Genomic DNA, 15,356 nt, shown 5'->3' with positions numbered 1-15,356 from the left:
CAACTGCCTTTCCACTCTTCATCCTCTTCAAATTCCTCCTCACTTCACTCTTACTAATCTTTGTTACGTCCTGCTCCACACCAGTCACCTCTTCTACTCTTCACTCCCTTTCATTTTACTCATTCATCAACTCTTCCCATCACACTCATTGCAACTGTCAATACATTTACATGCTGGTCACCCTAAACTGCTGTGCATCCGTTCCATCTCTATCTCTCTGTCTAGTCCTCAAAAGCACTTTGCCAAAGTCTACACAAGATGTAGTCCACCTGAGTGACTACATCATTATGATGTACTGCTATGTTCCTGCCTCTTCTGGAAGAAAGTGTTCACTACAGCCATTTCCATCCTCTTTGCAAAGTCTACCACCATCTGTCCCTCTGCGTTCTTGTCCTGAAGACCAAACATTCTCATCTCCTCTGAAATCTCTCATCTCTGGCGATGCTCTGCATGACTTCATCTAACTCACTCCAGAATTTCTCCTTCTCTTCTAACTCACATCTGACCTGTGGGCCAAAACCAATAACAACATTGAGCATCACTCCTTCAACTTCCAGCTTCAGACTCATCAACACGCCTTCTCTCTCCTTCTTTGCCCAAGTTCCACCGGCACCCTGTAGGTCAACAGCACCAGTGACACAATCCTCTGCATTTATCCAGACTTAGGACTGGCACGAGAAGACACTGGCTTGTGTCCCCTTGTGGTTGCATTATTTCACATGTGAATGGATCAGAAATTTGGGAAGTTCCTAATTTTGGATATGAAATTATGTTAATATACATTGTATTACTGTTACTGATGCTTTGATGATTAAACGGCTTATTTAATGTTATTGTTGGACATAAGACAGATATTGCTTTATATATTTTGGGGTAATTTATAAAACCAGTGTATGTTAAATATGAATCTTATAATTTAAGTAGTTTATGCTGTAATCTGTGTAATGAAGTACAGCACAAAACTTCATTTATACTGATTGCATCTCGCTTACCTTTCACATTCTTACTTTAAAATGATAAAAAGAGTAAAACAAGATGTTTTTTTCATCAACATAACATTTATGATCATTCAGCTGGTAAAAATGTACCAGAAACAGCCAAAACAGTTTGTAAACAGCAGTTAATAAAATTAAGGTTATAATTTGTATTATTATATCGGTCTAAAACTATTACCATTGATTAGACCAATTGAAGATGATATGATGCCCTCTAGGATGCTTCAGGTGCCCTTTATATGTTTTTGCCCCTGCCTGAGTCCAACCCTGCCCAAGCATTGCTCAGTGCACACTTTGAGTAGTCACTTTTTGCTTGGGTCATGACCATGAGCTCCAAGGGATTAGTGATAATTGACACTTTAACACTTTAAGGTGAAGAAAGGCCTAAAATGTTGCCCACCAACAGGCTGCATCAGAGATCACTGTGGCCGAGATGATGTCATTCTTTTCAAAAGGTTTGACAACATTTAGATTTAAGACCGCATACATAGAACAATGAGGTCGACACATTGCGCTCCCACCTAACTATTTCTGACAGTAAACATACCAAGGTCTCGTTTTTTTTTTTCTTTTATATGTATGTGTCTGTGTGGAGATGGAAGGGAGTTGGGTTGCATCAGAAATAGCACTCCCACCTGCTGAGGATCACTGAAAACTGTGATGACAGAACATTTGTTGCAACCCCCCCACATCTTCCTCCATTCAGCGCCTGTCACTACACACTGAGGTATTGTCTCTTAAGCCCCTGCTTCTGTTCCCCCACAGTTGTGTAATTGCTAGAAACCAGCATTAATAAAAGTAGGAGGTTTGGTGGGATTGATAAGCCATGTTCACTACACTGTAGTTTTTTTTTATCACAGTTTCTGCCACCTATTATTCATTTTCACTCCAGTTTCTAATTTCTAAGAAGCCTCACTGAGAGCAGAGGTTGACTTCTCTTTGATTCATGCAGCTCTTTCTGAAGCTGTCCTTGGAGCTAATGCTTGGTTTACCAAACACCTCTTAGCACTTACATCAGCTTTGTTCTAGTATAAGCCAGTGAAAAGAGGAGAACCTTGATGCTGTGGGGTTTAAGTAATTTGCAAGAAGTATCAGTGCTCAAGTCAAGATTAGCACATATGCTCTGAAACCTTGACAAAGTTTTGTTTTTCATCTTGGACCAGAGCTACTCTTCACACTTCTTGTTGGAAATAGCTGAGTTAAAAGCACAAAATGACCACAGAAAGATACACAACAGCGACGGAAAGATGCAAACAAACACACGAATAATGAATAATGGCCTGAAGCAATCAGAAAGTGCAGAAATGACCAAAACAGATAGTATTTGTCCAAAAATACAAAATGACCAACAACAGACACAAACATCTACAAATAGGCATGAAATAACAAAAAGCATAGAATGACCAAAAACACACACGAACAGAAGCAAGCGTACAAAATCAAACCTTAAACACCCAAGAAGAAAAAGATTAAGGTTTTCCCTTTCTCTGCTGGACTGTGGAATAGTTGTAATTTCAGATAAACAAGATTATCAAGATTAATTTATTTAAAATACACTTTTACCTGATTTAAATTTAAAAACTTGCTAGTCAAAGTAAGCAAATTTGCACTGGAACACAGTGCAGCTCATGAGAACAGATTGAGCACACTTTTCCATCTTGGAAGTCTGTTTTGCATCTTCCTAATGAGACTGTTGAGACAATGTTTATCCTGCTCCAAATGGAATTGCTCATGTCATGTGCATGTAATTTCTATCCTGGTAGTGTCTGTTCTGTTTTAGTGTTCCTCTTCACGTTCCACTCGTCCATTTCTTAACTGCTTATCCTGTCCTGGGCAGGAGTGTATCCCAGCTGTCACAGGGTGAGAGGCTGGTTACAACAATGACAGGACTCAGGTCTTTCTCAGCATCAACACAGACAGACATACACTAAACAAACAGACACATGTTTACAATCTCTCATCAATTAACTTAACATTTATGTTTTAGGAGGAAATCATTTTTCTAGGTTTCTATGTCATTCACGTCCTCTTTCCATTGCAAATCTTCCTCGTAGGAGCTGATAAAACCTCCTACTTCTTCTCCTTGTCTCTAGAAACCTGAGCAGAGGAAGTGGAACAACCCCAGGATATTTTGGGCCACAACATAAATTACACCAACAAGTATCAGAAGAACTGATGAGAACAGATCACATTTCACACGAGGAAATTCCTGTTATTTAACCTCAACTGTGTCACTTAACACTTTTACCTGTTATATGACAAGTCACTGCAGCAATGACATGTCGCACATGGGATGAATGTCAATTTAAAACTCTGTTGCTGCACGCGATTAGGGAGGAATCACACCATTCAGTAAGGCATTTTCTGTAGTAGGTGACCTTCTACTTCCTCATAGTTTCAGTAGGTTCTTATCATGCCATACAACGATGAAATCATTTCGCGAGGGTCACAGGGTTATTATTAGGATGCTCCTAGCGATGATTGCAGAGCTACAGTGTTTTGGGCTTAAGTGAGTTGTAGAGAGAGGTTTAAAGAAAAAGTACCAACTGTCAGTTCAATGTGGGAAGACAGCTGCTGCGCCCACTTGAAAGTCTTGTGCTTTCGTAAGAATAAACTTTTTTACACATACATATAAACATTTACATATACATATACGTACATCATCCATCATGGAGTTGTAGCTGCATGTAAGTGTGTAGGTCCCTTGTTTTTATGCTAAGCTGTGTTAGCCTGCTGTTGGGGCCAGGTTCAGATCTAATGTACAGACATGAGAGGAGACTCATTCTCTAATCTGATACCAAGTACGTTAATGAACAATATTGTCAAAATGTTGAGCTTTTCCAAAAGTAAATTCTTGTTATATTTATAACATACATATCTACTCCTATTTTAAGCTAACCTATGGCATTAAATCGCATAACAAGAGGCAATATCTAGACAACACCATTAAAGTAAAGCTCCTGACTTATTATTACACTTCCCTTGTGTTGTCATATAGTCAGGGGAGGTGAGATTTCATGCTTGGTCTCAGGCCAGCACATTCTTTGGAACAGACATTATATTTGCCGTGCCCTCGCCACCCCACCCCCACATAAAAAGCTGCCCTCGGTCTTCAGCAGTTGCTGCCTGACTCTCTACGCCTCTTCGGACATCCATTTCCAGGTAAAACAAGTGGCTGTATGTAAGGTGTGCAGTACATTTTGCAGAAGTACTTGCTTTTTCTGTTTTCAGCTCATGTAAAGTATATAAATGAGTATTTTTAGAGGTATTTCATTATAGCATTTGAAATAAGCTTTCAGAACAATTCATCAAAAAAAGACAGTATTTTAGTAGTTAAACAGAGGTACAAAATATTTGCATTAATAATGACAATTCTTTTCAGATACAGCTATTGTAGTTTTAAAACCTGATGCTGAATTCAGCGGAGGGTTTTTTTCTTGTCATGGCCTGGCTCCTTCTCTTGTCAGAGAATATTGATGACTGTGTGCTATGCATCACCTTCAGGGGTCAAACAACAGTACACTGTGGTTCGATCGTGGGGGCAGGTTATCCTTAAACTGCAGTAATGCACACCTCTGTTTCTCTCGGGTTGTTTGCTTTGCTGTAAATCATCCATACAGTTAAAAAAAATGATTCGTTAATAATTTATATTTGTGTAAAGACTTTTCTAGACTGGAAAGTACAAATATGCTCTTAAATATAAATGGTACCTCTATTAATCATAAACCTAATTATGATGGCCTACAGCATCAGCACCCTCATTTGTCACTGTTTGGTGTTTCAGGAGCCTGACAGACCTCCAGCAATGAATCTCAAAGATAAGGTGAGCCGGCTATATTACACAGTGTTAATCCTCCATGCATGGAGAGGGGTCACATTGACTTACACACATAGCAAAGATCTGACACTGGTTATTTATCAGAGGTGTTATCAGCATCCCTGAGAGTTTTCCCCTTGACTTCATCCTAATAATAACACATTATCTTCCCACATGTGGTTGCAGAAAGTGCTCTTTCCAAACATGTACTAATGATCATATACTGTGCATCCCGGTTGAATAGGCATGAGTTATTTGTTATTTGTCAATATAAAAGCAATGAATTGACCCCTTTGTTATGTTTAGAAATTCATTTATTGACAGATGTTGATGCAGCTGAATTTTCTGCATGTCATGGGGTAAGGGGATGAATTGGAGAATTGGTTTTGCTTTTGGAAATGGAAAAAATAAAAAGAAATGTCGACTATAACGGTGGATAACCATGGTTCAGAAATTCAAGTTGAATATGAGCACAAAAGTACTTTTCAGATCAGGAGAAGAGCAGCGAGAGTGTTCATTCAGTCTAAACAATTCATCAGGTTAAAATATAGGAATATTTATTATAGTGGCTTAAAACAACTCAGAAACTAGATAAAACTTGAATATAAATGCTATATAATCAGGTAATAAATGTTTTTAGAACCTTAAGTGGAAGGTTTTCCCTTTTTGTGTCCCGACCAAAAAGAAATGTTTTTTTGTGTTACTTTCTATAACCAAATGTTTTGTAGATGAATGGTTGATTTAAAAAAAAAAAATCAAATCTTAAATCAATGTTAAAATGTTAAATCAAACTAAACTATCACATCAAACTGTACTGAACTGGGCTGTTCAGTCTCATATGTGACTAAATGATGATGGTTACTGCTTAACAACATCGCACTCTGTCTATGACAGTATTATTAAATATGTTAAAAAACAACAATGTAAAAATATATAGGTTTTATATATAAGTTGTCTATGGTACATTCTGTAAAATAAAGGGCCGGAATGACTTTTGGATCACAAAAGTCATTCGATCTGAAGGTGATTTGATCCAATAGGAGATATGAGACATGAGACATACCCTTTGTGTTTTTGCAAGCACACCATTCCATCTCAGGTCTTACCTCTTCTTGCCTTTCAGCCTGCACGAGAATTTATCTAGTCAGTCTCACTTAACAGGCGCTAATATTCATTAAACAAGTCAGGGGTAAATAAAGTTAGTTTAAATACACACACACACACACACACACACACACGGCAGTAAACAAAATAAAAGAAACAACATGCAAATTGAAAACTGCACCTTTGTTCTGACAAGGACTGATGAACATCTCTTTTTCTGCAGCCAAAGTCAAAGATTTCAGCTTCTCGCAAGCTCTCGCTGAAGGTCAGTAGACTGGGACCAGATGACACATCAACGGTTGAAAACCTATAAAATCTATAAACCTACAATGTTTTCATGCAATGATTAACATGAAGGTCAGTTTGGTCATTTGCACTTCTAACCACCATGGCAAAAAGCTACACATTTAATTTAAACAGTCATTTCTACAATTTATCGATTACATGCCTTTAATTCAGTCTTTCACAATATCCTAGATGGTGTTCAAGTGTTAAAGCTGACTCCATATAAAGATATTTATTAAGACACTAAGCATCACTGGTTGGAAAGCATTGTCATATTACACCCATTATTGTGACACACTGTACTAAACATATTATAACTCACATACTGACATTCAGTGTAGATGTAAATGTTGTAGATCTTTCACATGTCCAGACTTCCCTGGCCTCTTTTGATTGATATCTGTTTAATCCAATCAGATGCTTCTCCTCACAAAAGCCTGTGAGGATTTAGAGCAGGAGCGGCGGGAGAGGGAGGAGGAGAAGGTGCGCTATTTAAATGAGAAGTTACCCCCTTTGCAACTGTCTGGATTGTCACTAGAGCAGCTGCAAGTAAGGATCATAAAATAAAAAAAAACAAAAACAGAAAACAAGCTTTTTTATAGTTTACAGTGAGAAATGTGTGTGCATATTAAAAAGTATGATTTTAATTTATTATATTTTAGAATCTATGCAAGCAGCTTCATGCACAAATTGATGTTGTGGATGAGGAGCGATATGACTGTGAATACAGAGTGAGCAAACACAACAAAGATGTAAGTGTACCTAAACCTCTTTCTGCATGTTCTTATTTTTATCCTGCACAGTTCAGTCACAATTTCAGAATATTTTTTTTTCCTTGGCTTGAAAACCTGGGCCTGTAATTGAAAACCTTTACTTTTATTCCAGCCAGACAGAAATAAATCTTTACTACAGATGTTTTAACATATTTAGACCCTTTAGTCAGTAAACCTAAGAACTTTCCGAAGGCACGATGACACTGAGCATTCTGTAGTTTTTCTTTTTGGTTCTATTTGTTTTCTGTCATATGTTTCAGATCCACGAGCTGAAGATAAAGGTACAGGACCTTGGGGGCAAGTTCAAAAAGCCTGCCCTGAGGAAGGTGAGGGTGTCTGCAGATGAGATGATGAGAGCTCTCCTGGGCTCAAAACATAAGGGCTCGATGGACCTCAGAGCTAACCTCAAGTCTGTGAAGAAGGAGGACGTCAAACAGGACAAGGTAACCGAATCCAGACTAAACAATTGGTGTAGATATAATTGCTTATTAAAAATGTGGATGTTTTCAAGTGTGGAGAATGGTTGGGTAGTTTGGATGTGGACACACATTCTCAGAAACAAGACATGTTTTCTTAGGGATGTTTTACTTTTAAATCCAGGTGCTAACTAATGAAGTGGGTGACTGGCGGAAGAACGTGGAGGCCATGTCAGGCATGGAGGGCCGCAAGAAGATGTTTGATACAGGAGGTGCAGCCCAGTGAGATGCTGATGAATTAAAAGCAAGGAAAAAGGAAGCTGTCTAGATATTTGTTTGAAGGCTAAAAAGTTTGAAAGCTATAAAAATTAAGGTCAAAAGCATGTTCAAAGCCCCAGTTCATGAGTTGTGTGGCTCCATTTGCTGAATCTTTGGTGCAATGACGTATAGCACATAACAAATAGAATGAGAAGAAGCCAGTGTATTTTTTTTATTACCAAAAGTGGATTAAAGTGGATATGAACAAGCAGAAATATTTCAGTCTTTGATGTTTAATAGCCGTACTTGACGTTATCATATTTCATTTCATTGGCGCCCGTTGGTTTATTTGCGGCACATTAGGGGATGGAAAGAAGCTTAGCTGATGGTGCTTCAAAAATGGAAGGGTCTCAACAAGTGTTACCTCATTATATGTAAATAGATCTTGTAGACATAAAGTATAGGTATATATGTGTGTGTGTGTGTGTGTGTCACTGAGTTGACTGACTAATGTCATCCAGGCTTTGTTATTTGATTTATGACAGTAACGTCACCAATAGCCTAACAAAAGATGTGTGGACCCACACTTTAGTTGGTTTATATTATGCCTTCATGGGCTAGTTATGGTGTGAATTGTGAGTTTAAACATACACACATCTCGTCAGCATGACATAGTCCCATCATGCTAAAATATGTACAATGAGAACAGAATGCATTGATTTGCAAATCTCATCAACCTATGTTTTATTCACAATAGAAACTGAGTAATCCTAATATTTTATGGAAAACATTAACTCATTTTGAATTTGATGGCAGCAACACAAACAAGATGGAACAGGAGCAACAAAAGGCTGGAAAAGTTTCCCACAAATCAAAAACAAATGAAGGTAACAATGTAAAGATGGGCAGAAGTTCACCAATCTGTGACAAACTATAAAGATCCCACCATCTACAGTAAATAATATTATCAAGAGATTCAGAGAATCAGGAGGAATCTTTGTGAGCAAGGGACAAGGCCAAAGGTCAAAACTGGATGAAGTCAGCACTACATTAAAAACAGGCATCATGCTCTGCTGGACATCACTGCATGGGCTCAGGAACACTTCCAGAAATCACTGTCTGTGATCACAGCTCACGGTGCTATTCCACAAATGTAAGTTAAAGCTGTATCATACAAAGAAGAAACCATATCTCAACAGGATCCACAAATGCTGCTGTGTTCTCTGGCTCAAACCTTAATTAAAATGGAAAACTGTTCTGTAGTCAGATGAATCAAAATTTAAAATTATGTTTGGAAATCATGAACGGCTGGTCCTGTGGACTAAAGGGGAGAGGGACCATCCAGCTTAGTGGACAGTTCAAAAGCCTGCATCTCTGATGGTTTGGGGGTGCATTAGTGCCAATGGCACAGCCAGCTTAAACATCTGGAAATCCACCATCTATGCTGAGTACATAGAGGTTTAAGAGCAACATATGCTCCTAACAAGACAACGTCTCTCTCAGGGAAGACCTTGCATATTTCAGCAAGACAATGCTAAAACTGCATCCATCACAACAGCACAGCCTCACAGGAGGAGTCCGGGTGATGCACTGGCCTGCCTGCAGTCCAGACCTTTCACCAATAAAAAACATTTGCTGCATCATAAAAAGAAAAATCCGGCAACAAAAGCCCAGGACTGTTGAGCAGCTAGAATCCTGCATCAGTCAAGAATGGGACAACATTCCTCTCCTAAAACTGCAGCAACTGGTCTCCTCACTTCCTAGACAGTTACAGACAGTTGTTAAAGGAGGAGGGGATGCTACACAATGGTAAACATCGTCCTGTTCCAACTTTGTTGAGATGTGTTTCTGCCATTAAATTCAAAATGAGCTAATATTTGCTATGAAATGGTGAAATTTCTGCCTTCTCATCTCAGTTTGTCCTATCAATCTGCAATCGCTTGCTGAAAAGCTAATTTATAAGCTCTCCTCTCCCACTTGCTAAGGCAGTCAGGCTTTGTAACCCAGTCCTCGAGTCTCCTTCTGTCCCTATAAATGGGCACTAAAGAGAGCGACCTTGACATAGAACAAATGTTCCAGGTGTGACATCCAGAGTGTTTTCTTGTCACTGACACATGGTGGTGAATGTAGCAAAGGTCAAGGCTTGGATGAAACGCAAGTGTGGCTTGATGTGCCAAGACCAACGCAGTTGATACCAGTTATTACTCAACAAATGCAAACTGTTGTCACGCTGTGCTTCACCATTGGAGCCACTGGGTGGCTGTCTGCAACTGCATTAATGCATCGGGTTGAGCCCAAAACACTGATGCCAAGAGTTATTATGAGATTAAACATAGAAAGGTTAACAATAAGAAGTGGACTGATTGACCTTGAGAACTACAATAAGAAAGAAATAAAATAAAAAACTCTCAATACTTACTACATATTTTACCAACTCTGGATTATTTTAGGAAAAAAGAAACAATATTTCCTATTATTGTTAGAAGAAGGAGGAAGAAGTGAAGCCTGACAGTAAATAATTACCACTGTGGCTTTGAGCAGTGCCAGTTCATTTCACTCACGAAATAACCCAAAGGGGAAGAAAATTTAGTCTGCAGAGAAAAGACTGAAGCAGTATTTGTGGTGTGTGTGTGTGTGTGTGTGTGTGTGTGTGTGTGAGCGACCTGATGAGAAAGTGTGATTGATGGCATCTTCAACACACAGCATGAACAGTGTATTTATTACTGCAGGGACTGTGTGGGGGTGGGGAATTCACTACTGGAATATACTTGACAGTAACAGAGGGTGGTCTGTTGATTAGAAGGACTGGCCACTGGGCTGGAAGCTTCGGGCTCAAATTGTAATGATGCGGAAGCAAGCAAGCTTCGTCATGTCGTCATGTTTCTCGCCAAATGGTGGGACAGTGAGTCATGCTGGTGCTTTTGCTAGTGTTTTTCTGCTGGTATAAAAGGTCATTTATGTCATCTTTGAATAACAATCGAAGCCTAATACTGTGTTTGTTCCAGTACCAAAAGCATTAAACAAGGTGGAGAAACTAAAATTCCAATATTAAATGGTTAATAATTTATTAATTTTAATCCAGCCAGCTAATACTTGGCCCCTTAACAGGCATCAGATAAAAGTGTCCAGATATGACTGAAACACTGAGAGAAGTAAACTGGCTGAGATACATACTTTTTGCTCAATGTGGGATTGAGAATCACCTTTGCTACATGGTTGATAGGCAGGTTACTGATGTGGAATGACACTAATAATTTAGAAAGTTCCAGAAACAATCCAAAGCCTTTGCAGGAAGATTGAGGTGCAGCTGATGAGTAATCCCCATATTTTAAATTAATTTCATGTCAAAGCTTGGCTCCACCTGTCGGGGGTAGTTTTCATCATCTGAATCAGAAAAAAAGATGGTTTATATTTTGTGGTAATTACTGAAATGCATATTGCCATAGACCACTCTGATTGGCTGTTAAGCTTAGCAAATCAGTGCACAAGAAGCCACCACATCAACAGCACATGTACAACTTGTACCGATGTTCTAACTTCTTCTCAGACACATCCTCGATTAGAAATATTAGTGCAAAACATGCTAAGTTGACTCGGTTTGTTCACATACACAGTCCCGGGTCTGCCATGTTCTCTCACGCAAGCCCAGAACGTGCAGCGCTGCATGCTCAATGCTCTGAGACGTCGGGACTTTCATCTATTTACTCCACCACACTCACATTCCACTGCGCGTTTGCAGCTACAAACTGTGGGCCTTCTTGTGACAGCCTCATTTCTGTGGCATCTGCTGCACAAACCAGCTACTGTATGTGTTCACAGCTTTTTGTGGTGATGAGACCAACAAGGAGCTCGAGGCAAATCCTGTTTCTTTTCTGATTTAGTCCATATTTGGAGCTAATGACACAAAAAAGGAGCTTTAAAAAAGCATTAGAGGGTTGGATTCAAGGATTTAAACAGAGAAGAGACACATACTTATAAACAAACACAGACACAGACACAGACACAGACACAGACACACACACACACACACACACACACACAGAGTCCCCCTCATTTGAACAGTGTTAATTTGATTCAGAGCAATGGGTGAAACTCTTTAACTCTTCAGCCTTAATGAAACACTCACAGGCAGCAGACAGAAATGATTGGAAGCAAAATGATGAAGACATACTTTTGTTATTCATTACTGATCCATCTGTAGCTAAAAGGCCTCTCTGCAACTCCTGTTGCCTAATGAGCTTGAAGCTGAACTTTCATTAATTCAGAATTAGGTCGTGATGCACCAGCACATCTTCACGTTTGAATACACGTATGATGTTAGAACGACATGAAAAACCTGAAAGACATTGAAAATGGCAATGTAATGTGGCACATGGCCTTTGCCGCCTAAAAGCTGTAACCAAATAACATTAAAGTGGGATTAAAGTGTCCCTGCTGAGACTTGTCTTTAGCAGCATGAAGAGAGTTCCGACAAACACGTGGTGGGAAAAGTCCGGAAACAGCTGCTCAAGTCTACAGAGCAACATCAGCATTCATTTGCAATTTTGTTTGGCCAGCTGATAAGAATTGGGGGTCGCTCTGGCTCAAAAGGTTAAATATGTTATTAGAAAATATACTAATGAGTACAGTTTTTTTTTTACCTTTATTAAGCAGATGAGAGTGTAGAGTTCACTAAACATAAAGTGTGATCCCCAGCTCGACCAGGATCCTGCAGTTATATGCACCGTACACTGCTGTGATGGCTTTTAATTACTGGAAGCCTCCACTGCACCCTTCAAACATTCAAGCAGTTTGTGTTTTGCTATGACCCATACTGTAAACAAGAGTGAACAGATTTTTTTTTAAGTGCATTTTGCTCACTTAAAAGCTGTTTCAGACTCGTTTCATCAGCTTCAGCATTGGTTCAAAGCAGGTCGGGCCTCTTCCCACGCACACGCGTCGTGCTTTGCTCTGCCTTTGTCTCCCCAACCATGATAAGGGGAATCACAAAGGAAAAGAAGTTTATGTGGGAATAAGCTGCAGGGTGCTGGCACAATATTCTCACTTCTTTAATGGACTATTTAATTTCCTCAGCATTGTTGGTAAAAGCCCAGCAGTGTGCTGCTCGACAACAGATTTCATTTATCTTAAGCAGGTGTCTCATTACTCGCCATTTAAGAATCAAGACATCTGCTTATTTATAATCAGGAGCAAAGCTCAACATAAAACCGAACGCTTAATGTCTTCATTTCCAAAAATATACAGTCAGTGTGCATGTTGATCCCACTACTGCACCATCCACATGTTTTCACCCCAATACAATGCTACAATTGCTGCCTGTGCCCTTGCTCTCCTGTTATTATTGATCTCCCCTGAGCCAAGAGAACGGCAGGCAGGCTGATGGGTATTGGTTTTGGAGACTAATGCTTTCCAGAGGTCAGCAGGATACACCTATTATTTATTTCATTTGCTTTAATCAGGTGGAAGCTTTCTTAGGGGCTAAAACCACATACAAGCTAGAAATCAGATCTTATATGGAACCAAATGTAAACTTTATTTGCTTAGTTACATTTTAATTTAACTGCATTTTTTTAAATCAATGGTTTGTTTATTTCTGTGGAAACTGAACCTAGTTGCTGACGTACTACATGACATACAGGGAAAAAGAAAAAAAAAACTGCTCAGTTGATCCTACGTTGCCTCAGGTTTCCCTGGAGCACCAGTGCAAACAGCCTGTCTCCATAAATCGTTAACGGGTATGTTGGAAATTACCACAATGGAAGATGTTGGAAAGGTGCAACCGTGTAGGTAGAAATTTCTACAAACTACTACTTTTTGGCAATAGCTCCAAAACATTTTTTAAAAATAAATTTCTTCTCTATTCCAAAAATGTGTCACATTGATACCACTGCTTCAATAAACCATTGAGAGTTGTTGCTTTTTTAAATTCACAGCTTACTGGTCTAAAAAAATGTACAACTACACTAATTTAACATGGTGTTAAATTTAACAGTATTTATAGGTTAAATAAATCTTTAAGCCCTTATTAATCACTTAAAGGTTATTTTTATTCATCTTAACCCTGTCACCTTCCCAAAAACTGCTGCAAAAATGTCACAGGTGCTGGTCAAATAATTAGAATATCTTCTAATCAAGTGTTTATTTCTTTTAATTTTGATGATTATAACTAATGAAAACCCCATATTCAGTATCTCGGAAAAATTAGATTATTACTTAAGACCAACACAAAGAAACGATTTCTCCACACTCTAATCAGCTAATTAACTCAAAACACCTGCAAAGACCAACCAGTACACACAGACGGATGCAACACATGGGTTTCAGCTGTCGCGCTCTTGAACAACAGACAGCGTCAGAAGCGTCTCGACTGGGCTAAAGACAAAAAAGGACTGTCAGAGGAACCTGGGCTCTCACAACACCTGAGCAGAACCACAGACTGACTGACTCCACGTCACATTGCTGCAGTAATTCAGGCAAAAGGAGCCACAGGTAAGTATTGAGTGCTGTACATGTTCATACTTTTCAGTTGGCCAAGATTTCTAAAAATCCTTTCTTTGTTTTGGTCTTAAGTAATATTCTAATTTTCTGGTTTGGGGTTTTCATTAGTTGTCAGTTATAATCATAAAAGAAATAGACACTTGAAATATATTGGTCTGTGTAGAATGAATGTAAACATTATACAAGTGTCACTTCTTGAATGGAATTAGTGAAATACATCAACTTTGTGAAGCTATTCTAATTATTTGACCAGCACCTGTACATATGAAATATTAATTCTATTTGTGGGTTTTCAACTCTTTAAAAGCCAAAACAAGTATGGTTTTCAAAGAGAAAAATCAAATGAGAATAAAAACAGAATGGCACAAAATGTCCTCTTCTAGCATTGCTGTTCTAGACAGTACTGTACGAAACTCTTGAGCCACTATTAGATCTGTTGCTTTATCAAAGCTATGAAGACCATCTTCAGTTATTTTAAAGTTTCTTTATTAAAAACATGTCACGAACTCCTTTGAGCAATGAAAGTTTGAAATGTTCAGGTCCAATTATTGACAACATGTGAGAAGAATTGTTGGAGAGAGGTGGAATAATAAGTGCTTGCAGCCTTTGGATCTGGGTCTGTTATGGTCTGGGGCTGTGTTTCTGCCAGTGCTGTTGGTGCTATCGTCCACACAGATGAGCTCATGAATGCTGAAATGTACAATGTTTTTTCATCATGCCATTCCCTCTGGAAAGTGTCTGATTGGGAACAGGTTTATCTTTTAAGTGTTTCCAAGTTCACTTCTGATGCAGTGAAATATAACTGGGAATAAAAATTAGCTAATATGAAAAAAAACCAAAACAAACTGACAGTGATTCACTGGCTACAGAGTCCAGACTTGAATATCATAGAAGCAGTAGGGGATCATCTGGTCAAAGACCTAAAAGCCAGTCTAAAGAACTCTAATGATGAAGGAAGCCTGGTATAATCAGAAGCTTACTTTTAATTTCCCCCCAAAATTCAACGTGTGCTGAACTATTCAAAGGTGTTTCGACAGAACTCTTTTAAAGTTTTAAATAATTCCTTTTAGCCTCATGGGCAAATTCAACACAGACAGGTGCAGCTAAAGCTTTTTTCAGGCGCTGGGTTTTCCCCATGCTTTGAGACTGAGATTCACCTCGTTGTGAACAGGAGGAGGTGGGGATCAAATCATTGACCCTCTCGTTAGAA

The 15,356-nt window shown here is 38.9% G+C and overlaps 1 protein-coding gene across 2 annotated transcripts; it reads left to right on the top strand.

Moving 5' to 3' along the window:
- The first annotated feature begins 4,012 nt into the window (after nucleotides 1-4,012).
- Nucleotides 4,013-7,923, top strand: LOC137106499 (troponin I, slow skeletal muscle-like). 2 transcript variants are annotated; one of them, XM_067489861.1, is made up of 7 exons: nucleotides 4,013-4,157; nucleotides 4,780-4,818; nucleotides 6,140-6,181; nucleotides 6,619-6,750; nucleotides 6,864-6,953; nucleotides 7,235-7,417; nucleotides 7,575-7,923. In XM_067489861.1, the coding sequence occupies exons 2-7, from the start codon at nucleotides 4,801-4,803 to the stop codon at nucleotides 7,674-7,676; spliced, it is 567 nt and encodes a 188-aa protein (XP_067345962.1). In that variant the 5' UTR covers nucleotides 4,013-4,157; nucleotides 4,780-4,800; the 3' UTR covers nucleotides 7,677-7,923. The 2 variants fall into 2 exon arrangements, with proteins under 2 accessions (XP_067345962.1, XP_067345963.1); XM_067489862.1 differs by lacking the exons at nucleotides 4,013-4,157; nucleotides 4,780-4,818 and having other exon boundaries at nucleotides 6,170-6,273.
- The last annotated feature ends 7,433 nt before the right edge of the window (nucleotides 7,924-15,356 follow it).

Source organism: Channa argus, chromosome 21 (assembly GCF_033026475.1).
Source record: "Channa argus isolate prfri chromosome 21, Channa argus male v1.0, whole genome shotgun sequence".
In the NCBI taxonomy this organism is placed as follows: Eukaryota; Metazoa; Chordata; class Actinopteri; order Anabantiformes; family Channidae; genus Channa; species Channa argus.
This window is presented reverse-complemented; position numbering and strand designations above follow the sequence as displayed.